The following is a 22674-nucleotide window of genomic DNA, read 5'->3' as shown; positions in this document are numbered from 1 at the left end:
ACTCTCCACCCCGCTCCATCTATACTTCTTTTGACCACACTTTTGCCATTTGTATGTTTATAAAATACTTCCATGAGTTTCCATTTTTGAGAAAGACTTGCATTTATTTATCATCTTTCATGTCCAACTGTGGCCCCAGTGTTTTACATCCAAAGAAGATCTTTTGAAGTTTAGTCATATGGAATAAAATGGACACAAGCAACATTAGCTGAGTAATAGGAAACAGAGGAATAAAAGGAACAGTAGCAACATTAACTGAGTAATAGGAAATGGAGTAATGGTCAATGAATATTTTTCAGGCTGGTGGAGTGGAGTTCCCCAGGGGTGGGTATTGGGAACCTTGCTTTTCCTGATATATATTAACGATCTAGATTTTGGTGTGCAAGGGACAAGTTCAAAGTTTGAGGATGACACAAAACTTGGGGGTATTGTAAACTGAGGAGCAGAGTGTAGAGCTTCAAAAGGACAGAGAGAAGTTGGTGGAGTGGACAGATAGGTAGCAGATGAAGTTCACTGCAGAAAAGGTAGGAAGAACATGGACAAACAATACAAAATAAGGACCTGGGTGCATATCTCATTGAAGGTAGGACAGGTGGTCAGATCAGTTAATAAAGCATACAGTATCCTGGATAGAAGCAAGGAGGTTATTTTGAATTTATACAAGACTCTAGTTAGACCTCCGCTGGAATGTTGTGTATAGTTCTAGATACCACACTATAGGAAGGACGTGAACACATTGGGGAGTGCAAAAGAGGGTTACAAAAATAGGTCCCAGGGACGAGAAACATCGGTTATGAGGACAGATTTTAGATGTTGGTATTGTTCTCTTTGGAGGCCAGATTTGGTAGACGTGTTCAAAATCATGAGGGGGGCTAGACAGATAGGGGGAAAGTATTCCTGCTCAGAAAACGACCAAGAGTGAGATGGCGCAGATTTACAGTGATTTGGAAAAGAAGCAAATGTGAGGTGAGAAAAAAAACTTTTTCACACAGCAGGTGGCTTAGGTATGGAGGGTGCTGCCTGAAAGTGTGGTGGAGGTGGCATTCAAGAGGGCCCTTGGTGACTATTTGAATAGAAACAATGTGTAGGGGTACGGGAAAAGGCAGGGGAGCAGCACTAAGCCATAATGCTGGTTTGGAGAGAACCGGCACAGACACAATGGGCCGAATGGCCGCCGCCTGCCCGATGACAATTCTACGACTCATTTCATTAGGTAGGAAACCGGCCAGCCAATTTGCGCACAGCACGCTCCCAAAAACAGCACGGCCTCAGTATTTCAATGTCAGCCACCCGAACATTTGTTGTACGATCAAGCATTAGGAAATGCAGCATTAACAAACCCAAGTTATCTGGGACTAGCGTCTATCAAGCAACCGTAGCAAATCACTGCTATTGTGTTTCTGAGCAATCGGGCATTAGCGAAGCTCCTCAGACAAAACGGGCCTGGGCAATCTCAACAATAACCGGCCAGTAGTCACGTCCCCTCCCCAATTCCTTACGTTTGAGCTGCTTCCTTTCCGCCAGCTTTGGGAGCAGAAGGAGGTGCATCCTGGGAGAAGCCAAACGTGTGGAAAGAGAGAGAGAGAGAAAAAAAATCGGAAAGTCAGGTCGCCTGGATTTCCAGCACATCCGCCACTTCGCCTGCATTTCCAGCACATCCGCCGTCCTTCTGCTTACGCGCACGCAGTACAGTGGCGCGAGGACCGCAGCTCCCAACGGCCATCCCGCCAGCGCGAGGACTGCAGCTCCCAACGGCCAGCCCGCCAGCGCGAGGCATGTGACGGCCGGCCCGACCCCCGCCAGCGCGGCGCACTCGGGGAAAACCATGGACAGGAATTACCCGGCCCCCAGCTTCAGCGACCCGCTGGCGCCCGGCGGACAAACGTGGCCGTACGAGCGGGCGGGCAGTGGCGTCAAATCTAGGTAAGTAGACACCGAGAGACGGGGGTGAATGTGAGGAGCCCCCCCGCGTGTTTTGAGTGAGCAAAAATCAATCAGGGCTTCGAGGCCTGGTACTGTAAGCCCGGGGTGGGGTGGCGGGGGTATGCAAACTGTCGGTGTCCAGCGGAGGGGGAAAGCGCCTTGTTGCATCAGGAAAGTACCAGGCTGTCGGCCGCTGCAATCGGCTGGACCTGGGTTCATTATTTGTTTTTAAACCTGGATTTTCTGCAGTTGTTTTGGTGGTCCTTCCCTCGCCGATAGACTTATTGTGTTTTTTCTCTTTGGAGTTTGCTAAAGGCTATAACATGTGCAGATGGGTTAGGGTCGGTTTACAAAGCTGGCCTCAGATCCGGGGATCCTTGTCGACGGAACCTTGTGCAAAATAGTTTAGTTCCTCCCCTCACTTTAAACAAAAAAACGCCATCGGAAAAAAAAAGACTCGGTGTTTATAAAACGGGTTACTAATTTAATGTGCATTCAAGGTTCGGTATGTGACTATTTTTTGTTGTTAAAGCCTGAGTTTGCAGGAGTAGGCGTGGTCTGCACGGACTTGCACGAGTTCCTTTGCCGGGACTTAAAGTTCCCATCAAGCGCCTCAAACTTTATTAAAAGGCAGCAACAGAATGAAAATCGAGAGTATTCGAATATACTGTGGTCTGCATGTTTAACTTCGTTGTTGAGGCAAACTTTATATAAAGTTGAAAGGTTATCGAGTAAAATTTATGAAGGACTGCCACATTGCTCCCGAAAATATTTGGCTTTAATTAATTACATTCTGCTACTAGGTCTCTTTTTAAGGCGGAGGTATAAAGGTTGCTTCAACCATAAACATTTTTTTTCTGTAAGCACAGCAATCCAACCTAATTTTTTTTCTGTCAGAAAGATACATGGGGGCAAAGTTTTCAATGTAAACAAAAGCTGATAGTAAATGTAAACTTTTTTGTTTCTTTTGTGCCCTTCACAACTGAAGGAAACCTAAAGAAATTACGTATTTGTTGTCATTGTTATAATGAGGGAAACAAACATGGCAATAAATTTATGCACAGCAAGGACCCACAAACAACAACATGACAATGACCAATAATTATCACTTTGGTGATGTTGATTGAGGGCTAAATATTGGCTGGCACACTGGGCAGAATTCCCCAGTTCTTCCTCAAAATAATAGTGACCTTTTAATCCACTGGAGTGGGCAGACCAGGACGTTGGTTTAATGCAGTGATGGGCGACCTAGGCTAGCGAATGGGCCAGGTAAGTGGCTCTCCTTCATCACAGTGGGCCGCAAGATTGTAATCGGGCATGTTCGCTAACTATGATCCTTGAATAAGATTGAATACATGCCAAATATTTCTCAAGTTATAGAATATTACGGCATGGTGGCACAGTGGTTAGCACTGCTGCCTCACAGCGCCAGGGACCTGCGTTTCAATTCCAGCTTTGGGTGACTGTGTGGAATTTGCACATTCTCCCCATGTTTGTGTGGGTTTCCTCCGGCTGCTCCGGGTTCCTCCCATAGTCCAAAGATGTGTAGGTTAGGTGGATTAGCCATGCTGAATTGCTCCTTAGTGTCCAAAGATGTGCATGTTAGGTGGGGTAACGGGGATTGGTCAGGGGAGTGTGCCCAGGTAAGGTGTTCTTTCAGAGCATTGGTGCAGGCTCGATGCGTCGCATGACCTCCTTCTACACTATGGCAATATGATTCTAAAATGCTTAATCGTTCATCTTCTCATAGAACTGCTATCAACTTCAATAGCAAAACAAAATAACTATTTATTTATACTTTGGGTGCAGAGGGAACGCATGGCTCTCCTAGTTAATGTTGTGTGTAATCAGCAATGCACCTCACTTCCCTTGCCCTATCTTTACATGTGCGTTTCACTTCAATGAAACTAGTAGGAGAAAAAAACGACAGGTGGATGTCGCAATTCTGCGGGTGAACAACAATCAAAAAATGCCTTGTGGCCGCATGTGGCCCCCAGGCTGCAGATTGCCCAGCACTGATTTAATGTCTCATACAAAAGATAACATAACCGACAGTCACAGACTGGATAGTCATTTGAGACTTTATGCTCAAGTCTCTGGAGTGGGACTTGAACCCAGAACCCTATGACTCAGCTGAGATAATGCTTGTGATTTTCACTAAATTCCTTAAGTTGGAATATTGGGAACTTGTCAAAATACATTGGTTCTCTTTCCCTGTAAGTTTCCAAATAGAATACCTATAGCCAGCACATTAATTATTTTTTAAAAAGTACCCAATTATTTTATCCCAATTAAGGGGCAATTTAGCGTGGCCAATCCACCTAACCTTCACATCTTTGGGCTGCAGGGGTGAGACCCACGCAGACGCAGGGAGACTGCAAACTCTCTACCAACAGTTACCCGGGGCCGGGATCGAACCTGGGTACTTGGCGCCATGAGGCAGCAATGCTAACGACTGAGCCACTGTGCCCTCCACCGCAGCACATTAATTCTGACTGCAGAATGCTATACTTCAACTCTAGAGATCATGTTTTAATTCTGGGCCAGTTCAAATTCATCTAAGCACTCTCACAAGTTTAGCTACCTCTTATCCAAATCACATGACGGGCAAGCACTTCGCTCGCTATACATCACAGAACTGTCCCATGGAGAATAAAATTTAGTGAACTCTACCATGCCCTTTAACGCACATGTGAAGTGCTGCACTGATATTGACAGTATTTGTGGAGAGCAGTATGAAGTGCATCATGTGAACATAGAACATTACAGCGCAGTACAGGCCCTTCGGCCCTTCATTTACTCAGACTGGATAAAATATAGCAAGAAGGGATTGAAAGATGTAAAACAGATCAACAACAAAGTTGGTCCACTAGATTATGGTTAAAAGCTTTTTTTAATACTGGTTAGTTTTAATTTTTATTCTGGAAGATTAGTCTTCAAGGTTTTACATTGCTGTTCCATTTCTGTTATCCTGATTTCAGCCCTGTAGACAAGTTTTTCTTGTGTCTGAGTCTGTCGCTAGGATAAAGAGTCTGGATTTAGTCATGTAAATCTTGGCAGTTGGCTCATAAATGCCAGATTCCTGGAATTTGTATTAAAATTAGACCTGTATAAAGGGAACTTGGGAGTGTTAGTTTTAACTATCCTGCAAAACCTCTGCATGCACTGTAGATGAATTACATATCATGGGCTATTTAAATATTGATATCAGTTTGCTGCTCTCGTGATAATTTGCACATGAAGTTACTACCACCAATAGTTTACCTTGGTGCATTACATCTCCTTTGCCAATGTTTTCAAGAAAGCTCCTCTTTTCCTCAAGCTCTTTTAACTGAAGGCCAGATAACTGGACCAGTTTAAACCGTGACTACAAGAGAAGATCAGTAACTGGGAATTCTGCAGTGAGTAATTCACCTCCTGACTACCAAAGCCTACTTGCAATCATAAGGCACAAGTCTAGAGTGTGATCAAGTACTCTTCACTTACCTAGATGAGTGCAGCTCCAACAACACTTGAGGAGCTCAACACCATCCAATACAAAGCAGCCCACTTGATTAGCATTCCATCCATCATCTTAAAACGTTCACTACCCTCCACATGGATGCACAGTGACAGCAGTATATACAATATATAAGATGTACTTCAGTGACTGGGCAGGCCTCCTCCAACATCTTCCAAACCCACAACCTCTTCCATCTATCAGAAGGTAGCCATGAGTAGCAGGGGCTGGTTTAGCACACTGGGTTAAATCTCTGGCTTTTTAATCAGACCAAGGCAGGCCAGCAGCACGGTTCAATTCCCGTACCAGCTTCCCCGAACAGGTGCTAGAATGTGGCGACTAGGGGCTTTTCACAGTAACTTCATTGAAGCCTACTTGTGACAATAAGCGATTTTCATTTCATGTGGCGATGCCGGCGTTGGATTGGGGTGAGCACAGTAAGAAGTCTTACAACACCAGGTTAAAGTCCAACAGGTTTGTTTCAAATCACTAGCTTTCGGAGCACTGCTCCTTCCTCAGGTGACCTGGTGTTGTAAGACTTCTTACTACCTGTATCACATTGCAACACTGCCATCTGTAAGTTTACCCCTCCAAGGACCACATCATCTTTGCTTGGAACAATAACCCATTCCTTCACTGTAGCTGGATCAAAATCCTGGAGCTCCCTTTCTAACAGCACTGTAATTCAAGAAGGCAGCTCACGAACTCCTTCTCAAGGTCAATTGGAGATGAGCAACAGATGTTGACCTTTCCAGTGATACACCTCTCCCATGAAAGAGTGAAAATAAAACTTGGATAATCCTGCCACATCTTGAAAGATACTTCTTGCATTCCTGGGCAAATTGTTGTTTGAAAGGTAATTCCCCCTTTATCTCTAAATATGTTACAATCTTTTGTGTTACTACTTTGTCAGTAGTTTTCTAAGCTATCCTTAGATAGAGGCTCCACATTAGTTACTCCTCTCTCTCTTTCCTACTCCCTTGCTTTAAGATCAAGGCTTACCATATCCATCTATTCTTAACATATTGTTCCTGAGGAGATCAAATCTGTGCAGGTCCTTTCACCTAACCTGAAATCTTTTGTTACTGTTTATTTGTCACTTGCCTCCACTCTTACTCTTGAACCTTGACCATATCGTGCTCCATGAACTTTGGCTATCACCATAGTTTCTCAATTTTGCTATATACAGGTGTAACAAAAGCTTGGGAAGACAGTATCTATAATCTGCATTACTGGTTCTTTTGCGTAGTTTGAACATTTTAAACATTCACACTACTTTTACCAAAGTTCTATTGAGCTTTCATTAACATTGTGACTGTCAAAATTTCACTAATATCCTTCTCCGCACCCCCACCCCATTACACAATTGAAACCTGATTGTATGTATTATCTATCTCACTGCCTCCAGCTAGCAAGAAACATTTTAAAAAATCCCTTGTGCAAATGTTTGAAAGCATAATTTATTTTTACAATGTCAGTTACTTTCACCCTTCTGTCCAAGTGATCAGTTCTTTATTTAAAGCTGAGTTCTGGCGCAGGTATTAGCTGCCTTTCCTTATAGCATATAGTATTATTAATTTAAAGTGTTGGTATTATTGCATTAGGCTTGGATGTTTGACTGGAATCTGACTGACAAGTTTTGTTAGACGATTTGCTGGGAGACAAACATTTTGCTGTGTTGCCAGGTAAAATTGGCACGAGGGTAAGCTTCTTAAGGAGTCAGTATCCTTTCAGTTCACCCCCTGCTAATTAGTCAGACCTCAAGCAAAAATAATTGACTGATCTACATTATTAGCTGAAAAACGTTTGCAAAATTTCATAAGCCCATTGGGGACCTGCATTGTAAACAAATCGTAGGTTAATTTGCTATCACTCCAGCCTAAGTTGAATATGGAGGTGCTTAATCACGGCATGGTGGCACAATGTTTAGCACTGCTACCTCACAATGCCAGGGACCCGAGTTCGATTCTAGCCCTGGGTGGCTTCTTGTATAGAGTTTTTACATGACCCCCCCCCCCTGGTTTACATGGGTTTCTTCCCACAAATGTGCAGGTTAGGTGGGGTTACAGATATGGGTTGGGGGAGTGAGGCTAGGTGGGGTGCTCTTTCTGCGGGTTGGTGTCGACTCAATTGGCCGAATGGCCTCCTTCCGCACTGTAGGGATTCTATAACCAGCATAATTGTAATATTAACTTGGTCATAATTTAAGGCATCACATTTCTCCATGATAGCTTTGCCTTTCATGTGCTGAATAGTTTCTGATGAGGTAAACTGTAATTGTGTTATATGACTCTTGGGGTGGGGGGGGGGAAGCTGGTGGTGGGGTGGGGGGGGGAAGCTGGTGGTGGGGTGGGGGGGGGAAGCTGGTGGTGGGGGGGGAAGCTGGTGATGGGGTGGGGTGGGTGGGGAGGGGAAGCTGGTGATGGGGTGGGGTGGGTGGTGGGGGGAAGCTGGTGATGGGGGGGTGGGTGGGGGGGGAAGCTGGTGATGGGAGGGGGTGGGGGGGAGGGGCTGGTGGGGGGGGAGGGGGAGGGGGGGGGGGGGAAGCTGGTGGTGGGATGAGGAGCTGTTGCCCAAATTGGGTTTGTTTCTCATGGTAACACAAAATCAATAAAGGGAGGGATGTCAGTGTTGGCCGATTGTGGTCATTTTCCTGTTTCGCCAAAATGATATTTACTCTGTTCTAATGCTGTCCATTTGTCTGCAAAATCCAGTTTAAATTTTTCTGATTTATTCGTGTGATGTGGTTGTCACTGGGAAGGTGGCACGGCAGCACAGTGGTTAGCACAGTTCCTTCACCACTCCAGGGTCCCAGGTTCAATTCCCGGCTTGGCCCACCGTCTGTGTGGAGTCTACACATTCTTCCCGTGTCTGCTTGGGTTTCCTCCGGGTGCTCCGGTTTCCTCCCACAGTCCAAAGATGTGCAAATTAGGTGGGTTGGCCATGCTAAATTGCCCTTCGTATCCAAAAAGGTTAGGTGGGGTTACAGGGATAGGGTGGAGGTGTGGGCTTAGGTGGGGTGCTCTTTTCAAGGGCCGTTGCAGACATGATGGCCGAATGGCCTCCTTCTGCACTGTAAATTCTACGATTTATGGCCATCCATAGAGCCATAGAATTCGTACAGTGCAGAAGAAGGCTTTTTGGCCCATCGAGGCTGCACCGACCCTCTGAAAGAGCACCCTACCTAGGCCCACAACGAATAGGCAATTTAGAATGGCCAATCTACCCAACTTTCACATCTTTGTGACCGTAGGAAGAAACCGAAGCACCCGGAGGAAACCCACGCAGACACGGGGAGAACATGCAAACTCCACCAGACACTCACCCAAAGCCGGAATTGAACCCAGGTCTCTGAAGCTGTGAGGCAGCAATGCTAGCCACTGTGCCACCCATCCCTAGTTGTCCTGAGAAGGCGGTGCTTCTTGAAAATATTTTTTATTTTCTTTTTTTTTATAAATGTTTTTATTCAGTTTTCATATTTTATATTGAACAAATTACAAATTGTTAGGAGAGAAAAAAAAAAACAAACACGCAAAAATTAACATACATATTTACAGGTAAGCATCTTCGTAGTAGTAACTGCGCCCCCCCCCCCCCCTCAACATGTTTATTTAGTTTGGTTTTGGGCCTTAGCTAGCCATCGAACCCCCGTAACGAACCTGTAGCCCCCCCCCCCCCCCCCGCTACCTTCCCCCGACTATTCTTCCTCTTGTACATTGGCCACAAATAGGTCCCGGAACAGTTGCATGAATGGCTCCCACGTTCTGTGGAAGCCGTCGTCCGACCCTCGGATGGCAAATTTGATTTTCTCCATTTGGAGAGATTCCGAGAGGTCGGACAGCCAGTCCGCAGCTCTGGGCGGTGCTGCTGACCGCCAGCCAAACAGGATTCTACGGCGGGCGATCAGGGAGGCAAAGGCAAGGGCGTCCGCCCTCCTCCCCAGGAATAGATCTGGCTGTTCTGAAACCCCGAAGACCGCCACTATCGGGCATGGCTCCACCCTCACTCCCACCACTTTGGACATAACCTCGAAGAAGGCTGTCCAGTACTCCACGAGTCTGGGGCAAGACCAGAACATGTGGGCGTGGTTGGCCGGGCCTCTTTGGCACCGTTCACATCTGTCTTCCACCTCCGGGAAGAACCTACTCATACGGGTTCTTGTTAAGTGGGCTCTATGTACCACTTTTAGTTGCGTCAGGCTGAGCCTTGCGCACGTGGAGGTGGAGTTGACCCTATGCAGTGCTTCGCTCCAGAGTCCCCACCCTATCTCCATCCCCAGGTCGTCCTCCCATTTCCTCCTTGTTGCGTCCAGTACGGTGTCGTCCCTATCTACCAGTCGGTCATACATGTCACTACAGTTCCCTTTCTCTAGGATACTTGCGTCCAGTAGGTCTTCCAGTAGTGTCTGTCGTGGCGGTTGTGGGTACGTCCTTGTCTCCTTTCGTAGGAAGTTTTTGAGCTGCAGGTACCGTAGCTCGTTCCCCCCAGCTAGCTGAAATTTCTCTGTCAGTTCGTCCAGTGTTGCGATCCTGTCGTCCGTGTATAGGTCCCTGACTGTCAGTGTCCCCCCGTCCTGCCTCCACCTTTTGAAGGTGGCGTCAGTCAGTGCTGGTGTGAACCTATGGTTGTTGCAGATGGGAGCCCTGTTCGACATTTTGGTCAGGCCAAGTTGCTGCCGCAGTTGGTTCCAGGATTGGAGGGTGGCTGTCACCACTGGGCTGCCGGAGTGTTTTTTGGGTGGGGATGGGAGTGCTGCCGTGGCGAGGGCCCGGAGGGAGGTTCCCATGCAAGAGGCCTCCTCCGCACGCACCCACTCAGCTTCTGGCTCCTGGATCCATCCCCTTACTCGCTCGGCTATTGCTGCCCAGTGGTAGAATTGTAGATTCGGGAGGGCTAACCCTCCCCTGGTTTTTGTTTTTTGTAAGACCTTCTTTGGGATCCTAGCATTTTTACCCCCCCATACGAACGCCATGATGAGTTTGTCCAGCGCTTTGAAAAAGGCCTTGGGGATGTAGATCGGAATGGATCTAAACAGGAAGAGGAACCTGGGCAGTACGTTCATTTTGATCGTCTGAACTCTCCCCGCGAGGGAGAGCGGGAGTGTGTTCCATCTTTGCAGGTCCTTTTTAACTTCCTCCGTCAGGCTGGTGAGGTTCCATTTGTGGATCCCTTTCCAGTCATGGGCTATTTGGATCCCCAGGTAGCGGAATTTATGTCGGGCTTGTTTGAACGGCAGCCCCTTTAGTGCTGCCCCCCACCCCCCCCCCCCCCCCCCCCCCCCCCCTTGCGGGTGTACTGGGAAGATCTCACTTTTGCTCATGTTGAGTTTGTAGCCCGAGAAGGCTCCAAACTCTTTCAGGAGCGCGATGATTCCGTCCATGCTGCTTTGTGGGTCCGAGATATAGAGGAGCAGATCATCCGCATAGAGTGAGACTCTGTGCTCTCTACCTCCCCTTCGGATCCCCCTCCAATCTTTTGCTGCCCTGAGCGCGATTGCTAGCGGTTCAATTGCTAGTGCGAACAGCAGCGGGGACAGTGGGCATCCTTGTCTGGTGCCCCTGTGCAGCTGGAAGTATTGGGAGTTGGTATTGTTGGTCTGTACACTCGCCATGGGAGCGTTGTACAGGAGCTTTACCCAAGCGGTGAACCCTGTTCCAAGCCCGAACCGCTCCAGTACCTCTATGAGGTATTTCCACTCGACTCTGTCGAAGGCCTTTTCTGCGTCCAGGGAGACGATCACCTCTTGTGTTCTCTCCCCGGAGGGGGTCGTATCACGTTCAGCAGGCGCCTGATGTTCGCGGTAAGCTGTCTACCTTTGACAAAGCCCGTCTGGTCCTCTGTGACCACCTCAGGTACACAGTCTTCTAGCCTTTTGGCTAGGATTTTGGCCAGTATTTTGGCGTCTGCATTCAGCAGAGATATGGGTCTGTATGACCCACATTCCGTTGGGTCTTTGTCTTTCTTAGGTATCAGCGAGATTGAGGCCTGTGCTAACGTGGGTGGCAACGTGCCCCTAGCTAGCGAGTCTGTGAACATCTCCCGCAGGTGCGGGGCCAGCGCTGTCGCAAATTCTTTGTAGAAGTCCGCCGGGAATCCGTCCGGTCCCGGCGCCTTCCCCGCCTGCATGGAGCTAATGCTCTCCATGATCTCTCCCAGTGCTAGTGGTGCTTCCAGATCCCGTCTTCTGCCCTCTCCCACAACTGGTATGTCCAGTCCGTCAAGAAACCGGTTCATCCCAGCCTTCCCCGTTGGGGGCTCTGAGGTGTACAGCTCTTGGTAGAAGGCCTTGAAGGTTTTGTTAATCCTCTCTGGTTCTGTTTCCAATGTGCCTCTGGTATCTCTGATTTGCGCAATTTCTCTGCTGGCTGCCTGCTTTCTCAGCTGGTGGGCCAACAGGCGGCTGGCTTTGTCTCCGTGTTCGTATAGGGCCCCGCGTGCCTGGCGGAGTTGGTGTACTGCTTTCCTGGTGGAGAGCAGATCAAAGTTCCTTATATTTTTTATTTTCTAATAAAATTAATGAACTAGTTGGATTTTTATGCATTTTGCCTGATTCACCTTCAGCTTTTCTTTTTTTTTAATATAATTTTTATTGGAATTTTTTACAGAAAATATAAAACGTAACGACAGGCAATGAAATGCAACAAAATAACCCATAATAACTGTAACACCCCCAGACCGTATCGACGCATGTATCACATCCCCCCAACCCCAATGAACAACAAAAGAACTTAAAAATAAATTAAAATTAAATAAACAAACAAACATAGTCATTGTCCGCCCCCCCTCCCCCCCGGGTTGCTGCTACTACCGTCCCTGTACCCTATCGTTGAGCCAGAAAGTCGAGAAAAGGTTGCCACCGCCTAAAGAACCCTTGTACCAACGCTCTCAGGGCGAATTTGACCTTCTCTAGCTTAATGAAACCCGCCATGTCATTGATCCAGGTCTCCACGCTTGGGGGCCTCGCATCCTTCCATTGTAGCAAGATCCTTCGCCGGGCTACTAGGGACGCAAAGGCCAGCACACTGGCCTCTTTCGCCTCCTGCACTCCCGGCTCCACCCCAACCCCAAAAATCGCGAGTCCCCATCCTGGCTTGACCCTGGATCCCACCACCCTCGACACCGTCCTTGCCACCCCCTTCCAGAACTCCTCCAGTGCCGGGCATGCCCAGAACATATGGGCATGGTTCGCTGGACTCCCCGAGCACCTGACACACCTGTCTTCACCCCCAAAGAACCTACTCATCCTCGTCCCAGTCATGTGGGCCCGGTGCAGCACCTTGAATTGGATGAGGCTAAGCCGCGCACATGAGGAGGAAGAATTAACCCTCTCCAGAGCATCAGCCCATGTCCCGTCTTCGATCTGTTCCCCCAGTTCCCCCTCCCACTTAGCTTTCAGCTCCTCTACTGACGCCTCCTCCGCCTCCTACATAACCTTGTAGATATCAGATATCTTCCCCTCTCCGACCCAGACCCCCGAAAGCACCCTGTCGCTCACCCCCCTCGCGGGAAGCGAGGGGAATCCCTCCACCTGCCGCCTAGCAAATGCCTTTACCTGCAGATACCTGAACATGTTCCCCGGGGGAGCCCAAATTTCTCCTCCAACTCCCCCAGGCTCGCAAACCTCCCATCAATAAACAGGTCGCTCAGCTGTCTGATGCCCGCTCTGTGCCAACACTGAAATCCCCCATCAATGTTCCCTGGGACAAACCTATGGTTCCCCCTTAACGGAGCCTCCATCGAGCCCCCCACTTCTCCCCTATGTCGCCTCCACTGCCCCCAAATCTTGAGGGTAGCCGCCACCACCGGACTCGTGGTATACCTCATAGGAGGGAGCGGCCACGGTGCCGTTACCAGGGCCCCCAGGCTTGTATCTCCACAGGACGCCCTCTCCATCCGTTTCAATGCTGCCCCCTCCAACTCCATTACCCACTTGCGCACCATCGACACATTGGCCGCCCAATAATACCCCGAGAGATTGGGTAACGCCAGCCCCCCCCATCTCTACCCCGCTCCAAGAAGACCCTCTTCACCCTCGGGGTCCCATGCGCCCAAACAAAGCTCATGATGCTGCTAGTCACCCTTCTAAAAAAGGCCCTAGGGATAAAGATGGGCAAACACTGAAACAGGAACAAGAACCTTGGGAGAACCGTCATTTTGACGGACTGCACTCTACCCGCCAACGATAGCGGCACCATGTCCCACCTTTTAAATTCCTCCTCCATCTGCTCCACCAGCCTGGTAAAATTAAGCTTATGGAGAGTCCCCCAACTCCTAGCCACCTGCAACCCCAGGTATCTGAAACTCTTCACTGCCCTCTTAAATGGGAGTCTCCCAATTCCCTCCTCCTGATCACCCGGGTGTACTACAAATACCTCACTCTTGCCTAAATTTAACTTATAGCCCGAGAAGCCCCCAAATTCCGCTAACAGCTCCATCACCCCCGGCATTCCCCCCTCTGGATCCGCCACATACAACAGCAGGTCGTCTGCCAGCGATACACGATGTTCCTCCCCACTCCGCACCAGACCCCTCCATCTCCCTGACTCCCTCAACGCCATAGCCAAATGTTCAATCGCCAATGCAAAGAGCAAGGGGGACAGGGGGCACCCCTGCCTGGTCCCACGGTAGAGCCTAAAGTACTCCGATCTCCTTCCATTGGTAACTACACTTACCATCGGAGCCGCGTAGAGCAGCCTCACCCATTTGATGAATCCCTCCCCGAATCCGAACCGCTCCAGCACCTCCCACAGGTACCCCCACTCAACTCTATCAAACGCTTTCTCCGCATCCAGCGCCACCACTATCTCCGCCTCCCCCTCCACTGCCGGCATCATAATAGCATTTAGCAGTCTCCGCACATTCGTGTTGAGCTGCCGTCCCTTGACAAATCCTGTCTGATCCTCGTGTATCACCCCTGGCACACAGTCCTCTATCCTGGTGGCCAGGATCTTCGCCAGCAACTTGGCGTCAACATTGAGGAGCGAGATAGGCCTGCATGATCCACACTGCAAGGGGTCCTTATCCCGCTTCAGGATCAGAGAGATCAGTGCCCGCGACATCGTCGGGGGCAAAGCCCCCCCCCCTCCCATGCCTCATTGAAGGCTCGCACCAACAGGGGGCCCACCAGATCCGCATACTTTTTATAAAATTCCACCGGGAACCCGTCCGGCCCCGGCGCCTTACCTGACTGCATTTGTCCAATCCCTCTGACTAGCTCCTCCAACTCTATCGGCGCCCCCTGCCCCTCTACCAGCTCCTCTTGAACCCTTGGGAAACATAGCCTGTTCATGAAGCTCTCCATCCCCCCCTCTCCCCATCGGAGGTTCTGACCGGTACAGTTCCTCGTAGAAGTCCCTAAAGACCCCATTTACTTCTCTCCCCTTCTGCACTACATTCCCACCCCTCTCCGTCACTCCACCAATTTCCCTAGCCGCATCTCGCCTGCGGAGCTAATGCGCCAACACCTTGCTCGCCTTCTCCCCATACTCATATACCGCGCCCTGCGACCTCCTCCACTGTGTCTCTGCCTTTCTGGTGGTCAACAAGTCAAATTTGGCCTGCAAACTACGCCGTTCCCCCAGCAACCCCTCCTCCGGTGCCTCCGCGTATCTCCTGTCCACATCCAGGAGCTCCCCCACCAGTCTCTCCCTCTCCTTCCTCTCCTGCCTTTCCCTATGGGGCCCGGATGGAGATCAGCTCCCCCCCGGATCACTGCTTTCAGAGCCTCCCAAACCATCCCCACCTGGACCTCCCCTGTGTCGTTGGTATCAAGATACCCCTCAATACTTCCCCGGACCCTCCTACACACCTCCTCATCAGTAGCATCCCCACATCCAGGCGCCAGAGCGGGCGCTGCTCCCGCGCCTCCCCCATCTCCAGATCAACCCAGTGCGGAGCATGGTCTGAAATCGCTATGGCCGAATACTCTGCATCCTGCACCTTCGGGATCAATCCCCTGCTCAGGACGAAAAAATCTATTCGGGAATAGACCCTATGGACATGGGAGAAAAAGGAATACTCCCGCGCTCTCGGCCTCCCAAACCTCCAGGGATCCACCCCTCCCATCTGGTTCATAAACCACCTCAGCACTTTGGCCGCCGCCGGTCTCCTACCCGTCCTTGAACTGGACCGGTCCAGTGGGGGATCCTGCAACCTTCAGCTTTTCTGATCACTACCTTTATATTTTCAGAATTTTAAAATTGAATTCAAATTCTCAAACTGACGTGGTAGAATTTAATCTCGTGTTCCCAAGTTCATTTGTCGTTAAGTTTAATATGCTTTGTTCTACTTTCACCCACTCATGGTAAGTGATTGTTTTATTCAGGTGGTGAGTTGCTTTTGAAATTGGTAATAGATGAATATTCATGTAGTGGTTATACAAGATAATATTTTAATTTACTGAGGACAGGATGAGGAAATCAACCTTGATCTCGAGGGACTGCCGAATAAGGCATGAGAAGGGTTAAAGGAATAGACTGATGAGCTTAACATTGTTTTCTGATACTAAAACCTTGCCTTGTGATTTTTACATAGGACTTGGGAGCAGAAGTAGACCATTCAGCCCTTTGAGCTTCCCCCCCCCCAATTCGAGATTGTGGCTGATCTGATTGTGGTCTCGACTCCACTTTTCTGTCTGTCCCCCAAAACTCTTGACTCCCATGTCTATCAAAAATCTATCAAACTCCATTTTGAAGAAGTATAATGACCCACCTTCCATTGTTTTCTGGCGAAGAGAATTCCACAGAATAACGATCCTCGGAAATGTTCTCCTTATCTCCATCTTAAAAGGGAGGCCTCTTATTTTTAAACTGGGTCACGTCTCCCTCACAAGAGAAAACATCTTCCTGGTATCCACACTGTCATGTTCCCTCAGGATCTTCTGTGTTTCAATAAGATCACCTCTCTTTCTTCGAAACTCCATTGGGTATAGGCCCAATCTGTTCAACCTTGGTTAAGGAGGCATATAGAATAATTCCACTAATTAGCAGAGGTAGAAAATAGAAGAGCAGGGAGGTTATGTTGGAACTATATATAATATTAGGTAGGTCACAACTTAAGTACTTGTGTGCAGTTCTAGTGACCTCATTACAAAAAGGATGTAAATACTTTAGAGAAGGTACAGAGGAGATTTACGAAGATGTTGCAAGGGACTGAAAAATTGCAGCTGCAAGGAAAGATTGGATAGGCTGGGGTTGTTCACCTAATAATAATCTTTATTGTCACAAGTAGGCTTACATTAACACTGCAATGAAGTTACTATGAAAAGCCCCTAGTTGCCACATTCCAATGCCTGTTTGGGTACACTGAGGGAGAATTCAGAATGTCCAAATTACCTAATAGCACGTCTTACAGGACTTGTGGGAGGAAACCCACGCAGACACAGGGAGTACGTGCAGACTCCGCACAGACAGTGACCCAAGCCGGGAATCAAACCTGGGACCCTGGCACTGTGAAGCAACAGTGCTAAGCACTGTGCTACCGTGTTGCCCTAACCTAGGAACAGAGGGGGCTTTGGGGAGATTTGGATGAGATATACAAAATTGTGAGAAACCTGGATAGAAAGAATGGGAAGGACATTTTTAGACCAGCAGATAATTAGGTAACTAGGGGGCATAGATTTAAAATGATTGGTAGAAAGATTAGAGGGGGACGTCCAGTGGCAGCTATGGAGGAGTAAGTCACACGTTTGGTGGCTCCCACTCTGGTCGGACTTTTGGACATCTCTCCCGTTTTTCTACCGGACTTGAATTGTAAAACGGATGTTAGTGGCAATTGTTTACTGAATTCGCATTTCGGTGCATGGAGAGAAGGACGAGAAGTGTTCGTAAGGGCAGAAACAAAAAGACAGAGAAGGCTTGGGCTGTAGCTGCAACAGAAGACAGTATTGCGGAGGTTCAGACTCCAGCTTGTCGACCCAGCAGTCTATGGAGCAGCTGATGCAAGTTATTCAGGAAGGCTTTGCTACACAGAAACAGGACTGCTTGGACCCGATAAAAGAGTCGATTGAGTGGTTGGAGCATAGATTGGACGCCCAAGATCGGGCGATCCAGAAGGTGGGGTAGGCACTGGCTGAGCAGTAGGAACATCAGACTGCGGTGGAGCTGGAGGTGGGGATGCTGAGGGACAAGCAGAAGAAGCTCCTGGTGGAGGACCTTGAAAATAGGTCCAGCTGGCAGAACCTAAGAATCGTTGGGCTCCCGGAGGGGACCGAAGGAACGGACGCTGGGGCATACATTACAGACATGTTTGTGAAGCATGCTGGGGGATGGGGCATTCTCCCGGCCCTTGGAGGTGGATAGGGCCGGGAGAATTATTGCGAGGAAGCCGTGAATGGCAAATGGGAGACACCCCCCCCAGGGCAATGGTGGTGAGATTCCACAGATAAGGAGCGCATTCTACAGTGGGCCAAGCAGACATGGAGCTGTAAGTGGGACAATTGCACCTTGCGGGTTTACCAGGACCTGAGTGTAGAGGTGGCCAGGAGGACAGCAGGCGTCAACCAGATTAGGTCGATCCTTTTTAAGTTTGGACTGTTATACCAAGCCCGTCTCTGGGTCACGCATGAGGATCAGCACTTCCACATCGAGTTGCCTGAGGACGCGTTGGACTTTGCGAAAAAGGGCTGATGATGGATTGAGAACTATTGAACCTGGCTGCAACGTTCATGTTTTTGGTTTTTTTCTTTTTGTTTCTCTGTTTTTGTAAAAAGTTTCTCGTTTTGCGTTTTAAGGAAGATGTTTGTGATTCCGTTTGCATTGATTTGGAACCAGCGGTAGAGTTGAGTGAATTAAGGTTTTCATTTGCACTGTTGGGGGATGGAGGTGTGCTTATTTTGATCTTGGTGTTTTTTCTGTTGGGCAATTGTGTGGGGATTGTTTGATGCTGGAGTTTGTTTGTATGAGGGGGGGGGAACAATTGGTGGGAGACTATCTGGGCGAGCTAGCTCACGGAAGCGCGGGGGGGTGCATATGTTTGGTTTAGTAAAGGGGTTGGGTTACAGGGTGTTATTACTAGGGGGGAGGAATGTTCTGCTGACGAGGGAGGGACTTGAGCTGATGGACAGAGAGGAGGTTGGGGGTGGGTGCTGCCTGTTGCTGGACCGGAGGAGATGAGGAGCATGGGCTGGAGGCGGGCCTAAAAGGGATGGCTGATCGGCGGAGGGGGGGGGGGGGGGGGCAGACAATGAGCCCCCCCAACTAGGCTGATAACCTGGAATGTTTGAGGGTTAAATGGGCCGGTCAAAAGGGCGCGTGTGTTCGCGCATCTTAGGGGATTGAAGGCGGAAATGGTAATGTTGCAGGAGATGCACCTTAGAGTAACAGACCAGGTTTGACTGAGGAAAGGCTGGGTCAGTCAGTCTTTCACGTGGGATTAGATTCAAAGACTAGAGGATCGCGATCCTGATCAATAAGCGGGTGGTGTTTGAGATGGGTAGAATAGTCTTGGACGTGGGAGGTCAATACATTATGGCCAGTGGGAAGCTAGAGGGGGTGTGGGTGGTATTAGTAAATGTGTATGTGCCAAATTGGGATGATGTGGAGTTTATAAAGAGGATAGAGGATGCTGGGGAAGATACCAGACCTATGCCAGCAATGGCAAAGGAACTAAGAGGGTTCATGGAGTTGATTTGGGGGGGAGGGGGGAGGATCCATGGAGGTTTGGACAGCCGAGCGTGAAGGAGTTCTCCTTCTACTCACACGAGCATAAAGTGTACTCCTGGATTGATTTCTTTATTTTGAGTAGGGCCTTGCTGGCTGGGGTGGTGGACACGGGGTACTCGGCGATTACCATCTCCGCACTGGGTTGACCTGCAGGTTAGTAAAGACAGTAATCGGCGCCCACACTGGAGGTTGGATGTGGGACTTTTGCCGGATGAAGGGGTGTGTGCAAGCGGCTGAGGAAATGTATTCAGAGCTACCTGAAGGTCAATGACACGGGGGAAATTTCAGCAGCGGTGGTGTGGGAAGCACTGAAGGCGGTGGTCAGGGGGGAGCTAATTTCGATCCGGGCCCATAGGGAGAAGGTGGACAGGGCAGATACCTCCTAGCAATCTGTATTAGCTTTTATTGGTAGAGGAATTGAGTTTCGGAGCCATGAGGTCATGTTGCAGTTGTACAAAACTCTGGTGCGGCCGCATTTGCAGTATTGCGTGCAGTTCTGGTCGCCACATTATAGGAAGGATGTGGAAGCATTGGGAAGGGTACAGAGGAGATTTACAAGGATGTTGCCTGGTATGGAGGGAAGATCTTATGAGGAAAGGCTGAAGGACTTGAGGCTGTTTTCGTTCGAGAGAAGAAGGTTAAGAGGTGACTTAATTGAGGCATACAAGATGATCAGAGGATTAGATAGGGTGGGCATTGAGAGCCTTTTCCCTCGGATGGTGATGTCCAGCACGAGGGGACATAGCTTTAAATTGAGGGGAGATAGATATAGGACAGATGTCAGAGGTAGGTTCTTTACTCAGAGTAGTAAGGGCGTGGAATGCCCTGCCTGCAACAGTAGTGGACTCGCCAACACTAAACGCATTCAAATGGTCATTGGATAGGCATATGGACGATAAGGGAATAGTGTAGAGGGACTTTAGAGGGGTTTCACAGGACGGCGCAACATTGAGGGCCGAAGGGCCTGTACTGCGCTGTAATATTCTATGTAGTATGCGGAGACTCCAGAGGCAGGGCTTTTAAGGTAACGGCAGAGGTTACAGGTGGTGTTTAGCTTGCTGACCACAGGGAGGGTGGTGGAGCAGCTGAGAAAGGTAGGGTGGGGGGGGCAATCTATGAACATGGAGAGAAGGCCAGCAGAATGCAGCTTAGGAAGAGGGAGGCAGCTAGGGAGATGAGGAAAGTAAAGGATGGAGATGGGTGAATCAGTAGCGGTGAATAAGGCGTTTAGGGATTTCTATAGCAGGCTGTACAGGTCTGAACCCCCTGCGGGGCTGGAGGGGATGAGGCACTTCTTGGAGCACCAAAGGTGGGCGGGGAGTGGGAAAAAGGGCTGGGGGTTCCGATCGGGATGGAAGAGATTGTGGAGGGTCTGAAGGCCATGCAGTCGGGTAAAGCCCCAGGGCCGGAGGGGTACTCAGTGGAGTTCTATAAAAAGTTATCTGGGGTATTGGGCCGGTGTTGATGAGGATGTTCAATGCGGCAAGGGAAAGAGTGCTGCTGCACCCGGCAATGTCACAGGCAATGATTTCGCTGATTCTTAAACGGGACAAGAACCCGGAGCTGTGTGGGTCCTGCAGGCCGATCTCCCTGTTAAATGTGGATGCCAAGTTGCTGGCCAAAATCTTGTCCTCCAGGATTGAGGATTGTGTCCCGGACGTTATTGGGGAGGACCAGGCGGGGTTTGTTAAGGGCAGGCAGTTGGTGGCCAATGTAAGAAGGCTGTTAAATGTGATCATGAATCCCCCGGAAGGTAGGGAGGTGGAGGTAGTGATCGCAATGGATGTAGAAAAGGCTTTTGATCGGGTAAAATTAAATGAAAATGAAAATCGCATATTGTCACGAGTAGGCTTCAATGAAGTTACTGTGAAAAGCCCCTAGTCGCCACATGCCGGCGCCTGTCCGGGGAGGCTAATGTGACTATCTGTGGGAGGTACTGGGACAGTTCGGATTCGGGTGGGGCTTTATTGACTGGGTCAGGTAGCTGTATCAGGCTCCTGTGGCAAGTGTACGGAGGATTAGGACAACATTGGACTATTTTAGACTGCACCGGAGGACGAGACAGGGCCCTCTCCCCACTGTTGTTTGCGCTGGCTATGGAGCCGTTGGTAATTGCTCCGAGAGCCTCGAGGGCCTGGAGAGGACTGGTGGGGGGGGGGGGGGGGGGGGGGGGGGGGAGAGAGAGAGGGGAGAGAAAGAGGTGGATAGTGCACAGGGTTTCGCTCTATATGGATGACCTGCTTCTGTACGTTTTGGACCCAATAGAGGAGATGGAAGAAATCATGAGGGCTCTAGGTGAATTTAGCCAGTTTTTGGGGTACAAGCCTAATATAGGAAAGAGTGAAATGTTTGTGGTCCAGGTGAGGGGACAGGAGAGGCGACTGGGAGAGCTGCCGTTTAGGTTCGTAAAGGGAAGCTTTAGGTACCTAGGCATCCAAGTGGTGCGGGAATGGGACCAGCTGCATAAATTGAATCTGGCCAGGCTGGTGGACCAAATTAAGGACTATTTTCGGAGATGGGATGCGCTTCCGTTTTCTCTGGCTGGGAGGGTGCAAACGGTGAAGATGATGGTCCTCCCGAGATTCCTATTTGTATTTCAGTGTCTCTCCATTTTTATTCCGTGGTCCTTTTTTAAGCGGGTCAACAGAGTGATCATGGACTTCGTCTGGATGGGCAAGACCCTCGAGTAAGGAAGGTAATGCTTGAGCGGAGTCGGGGAGAGGGTGGCTGGCGCTGCCAAATTTTAGCAACTATTACTGGGTGGCTAATATAGCCATGATCAGGAAGTGGTTGGTGGGGGCGGCATGGGTGCGCATGGAGGCGGCTTCACGTAAGGGCACCAGTTTGGGGACGTTGGTAACTGCGCCTCTGCTGTTCCTCCTGGCACAGTACTCCACCAGTCCAGTGGTGGTGGCGGCCCTGAGAGTTTGGGGCCAGTGGAGCTGGCATGTGGGAGCATCGGTTTGTGCCCCAATCTGTGATAATCACCGGTTTTCCCCTGGGAGTATGGACGGGGGGGTTCCGGTTATGGCGGAGAGGATGGGGATATGTTCATAGAGTGGAGCTTTCCGAGTATGAGGGCGTTGGAGGAAAAGTTTGGGTTGGCGAGGGGAAACAAATTTGGGTATCTGTAGTTGCGGGACTTCCTACCTAAACAGGTGTCAACCTTCCTGCTCCTCCCACTAAGGGGGATTCAGGACTGGGTAGTTTCTAGAGGGTGGGTAGGAGAAGGGAGCATCTTGGACATTTACAAGGAACTTATGGGGTCAAGAGGAGACGCAGACCGAGGAGCTGAAGCGCAAGTGGGAGGAGGAGCTGGAAGGTGAGATAGAGGATGGTCTATGGGCAGACCCATTGAGTAGTGTCAACGCGTCCGCAACAGGAGCCAGAAGCAGCCTGATACAATTTCATGTTGTTCACTGGGCTCCCAGTACAGTGGCGAGATGAGCAGATTCTTTGGGGTTGAGGACAGGTGGGCAAAATGTGCAGGAGGACCGGCGAACCGTGTCCATATGTTTTGGACTGTCCAAAGCTTAGGGGATTTTGGCAGGGGTTTGCAGATGTCATGTCCACGGTGTTAAAAACAAGGGT

General features: G+C 49.5%; 1 protein-coding gene and 1 long non-coding RNA gene across 4 annotated transcripts in view; one reads left to right on the top strand and one right to left on the bottom strand.

Moving 5' to 3' along the window:
- LOC119971763 overlaps positions 1-1661 on the bottom strand; it is a 38249-nt gene extending 36588 nt beyond the window's left edge. The window contains exon 1 of the long non-coding RNA XR_005461907.1: positions 1500-1661. This is a non-coding gene — a long non-coding RNA (uncharacterized LOC119971763). The remainder of the gene's footprint in view (positions 1-1499) is intronic.
- Positions 1662-1752: 91 nt separating this feature from the next.
- Positions 1753-22674, top strand: part of qser1 (glutamine and serine rich 1) — a 224330-nt gene continuing 203408 nt past the window's right edge. For all 3 annotated transcript variants that reach the window (XM_038807828.1, XM_038807827.1, XM_038807830.1), the window contains exon 1: positions 1753-1923. In XM_038807828.1, the coding sequence (XP_038663756.1) occupies positions 1826-1923 (98 nt within the window). In that variant the 5' untranslated portion in view covers positions 1753-1825. The remainder of the gene's footprint in view (positions 1924-22674) is intronic.

This window comes from Scyliorhinus canicula, chromosome 9, assembly GCF_902713615.1.
Source record: "Scyliorhinus canicula chromosome 9, sScyCan1.1, whole genome shotgun sequence".
Classification (NCBI taxonomy): Eukaryota; Metazoa; Chordata; class Chondrichthyes; order Carcharhiniformes; family Scyliorhinidae; genus Scyliorhinus; species Scyliorhinus canicula.
The sequence above is the reverse complement of the archived record's forward strand: the minus strand, read 5'-3'. Positions and strand labels throughout refer to the sequence as shown.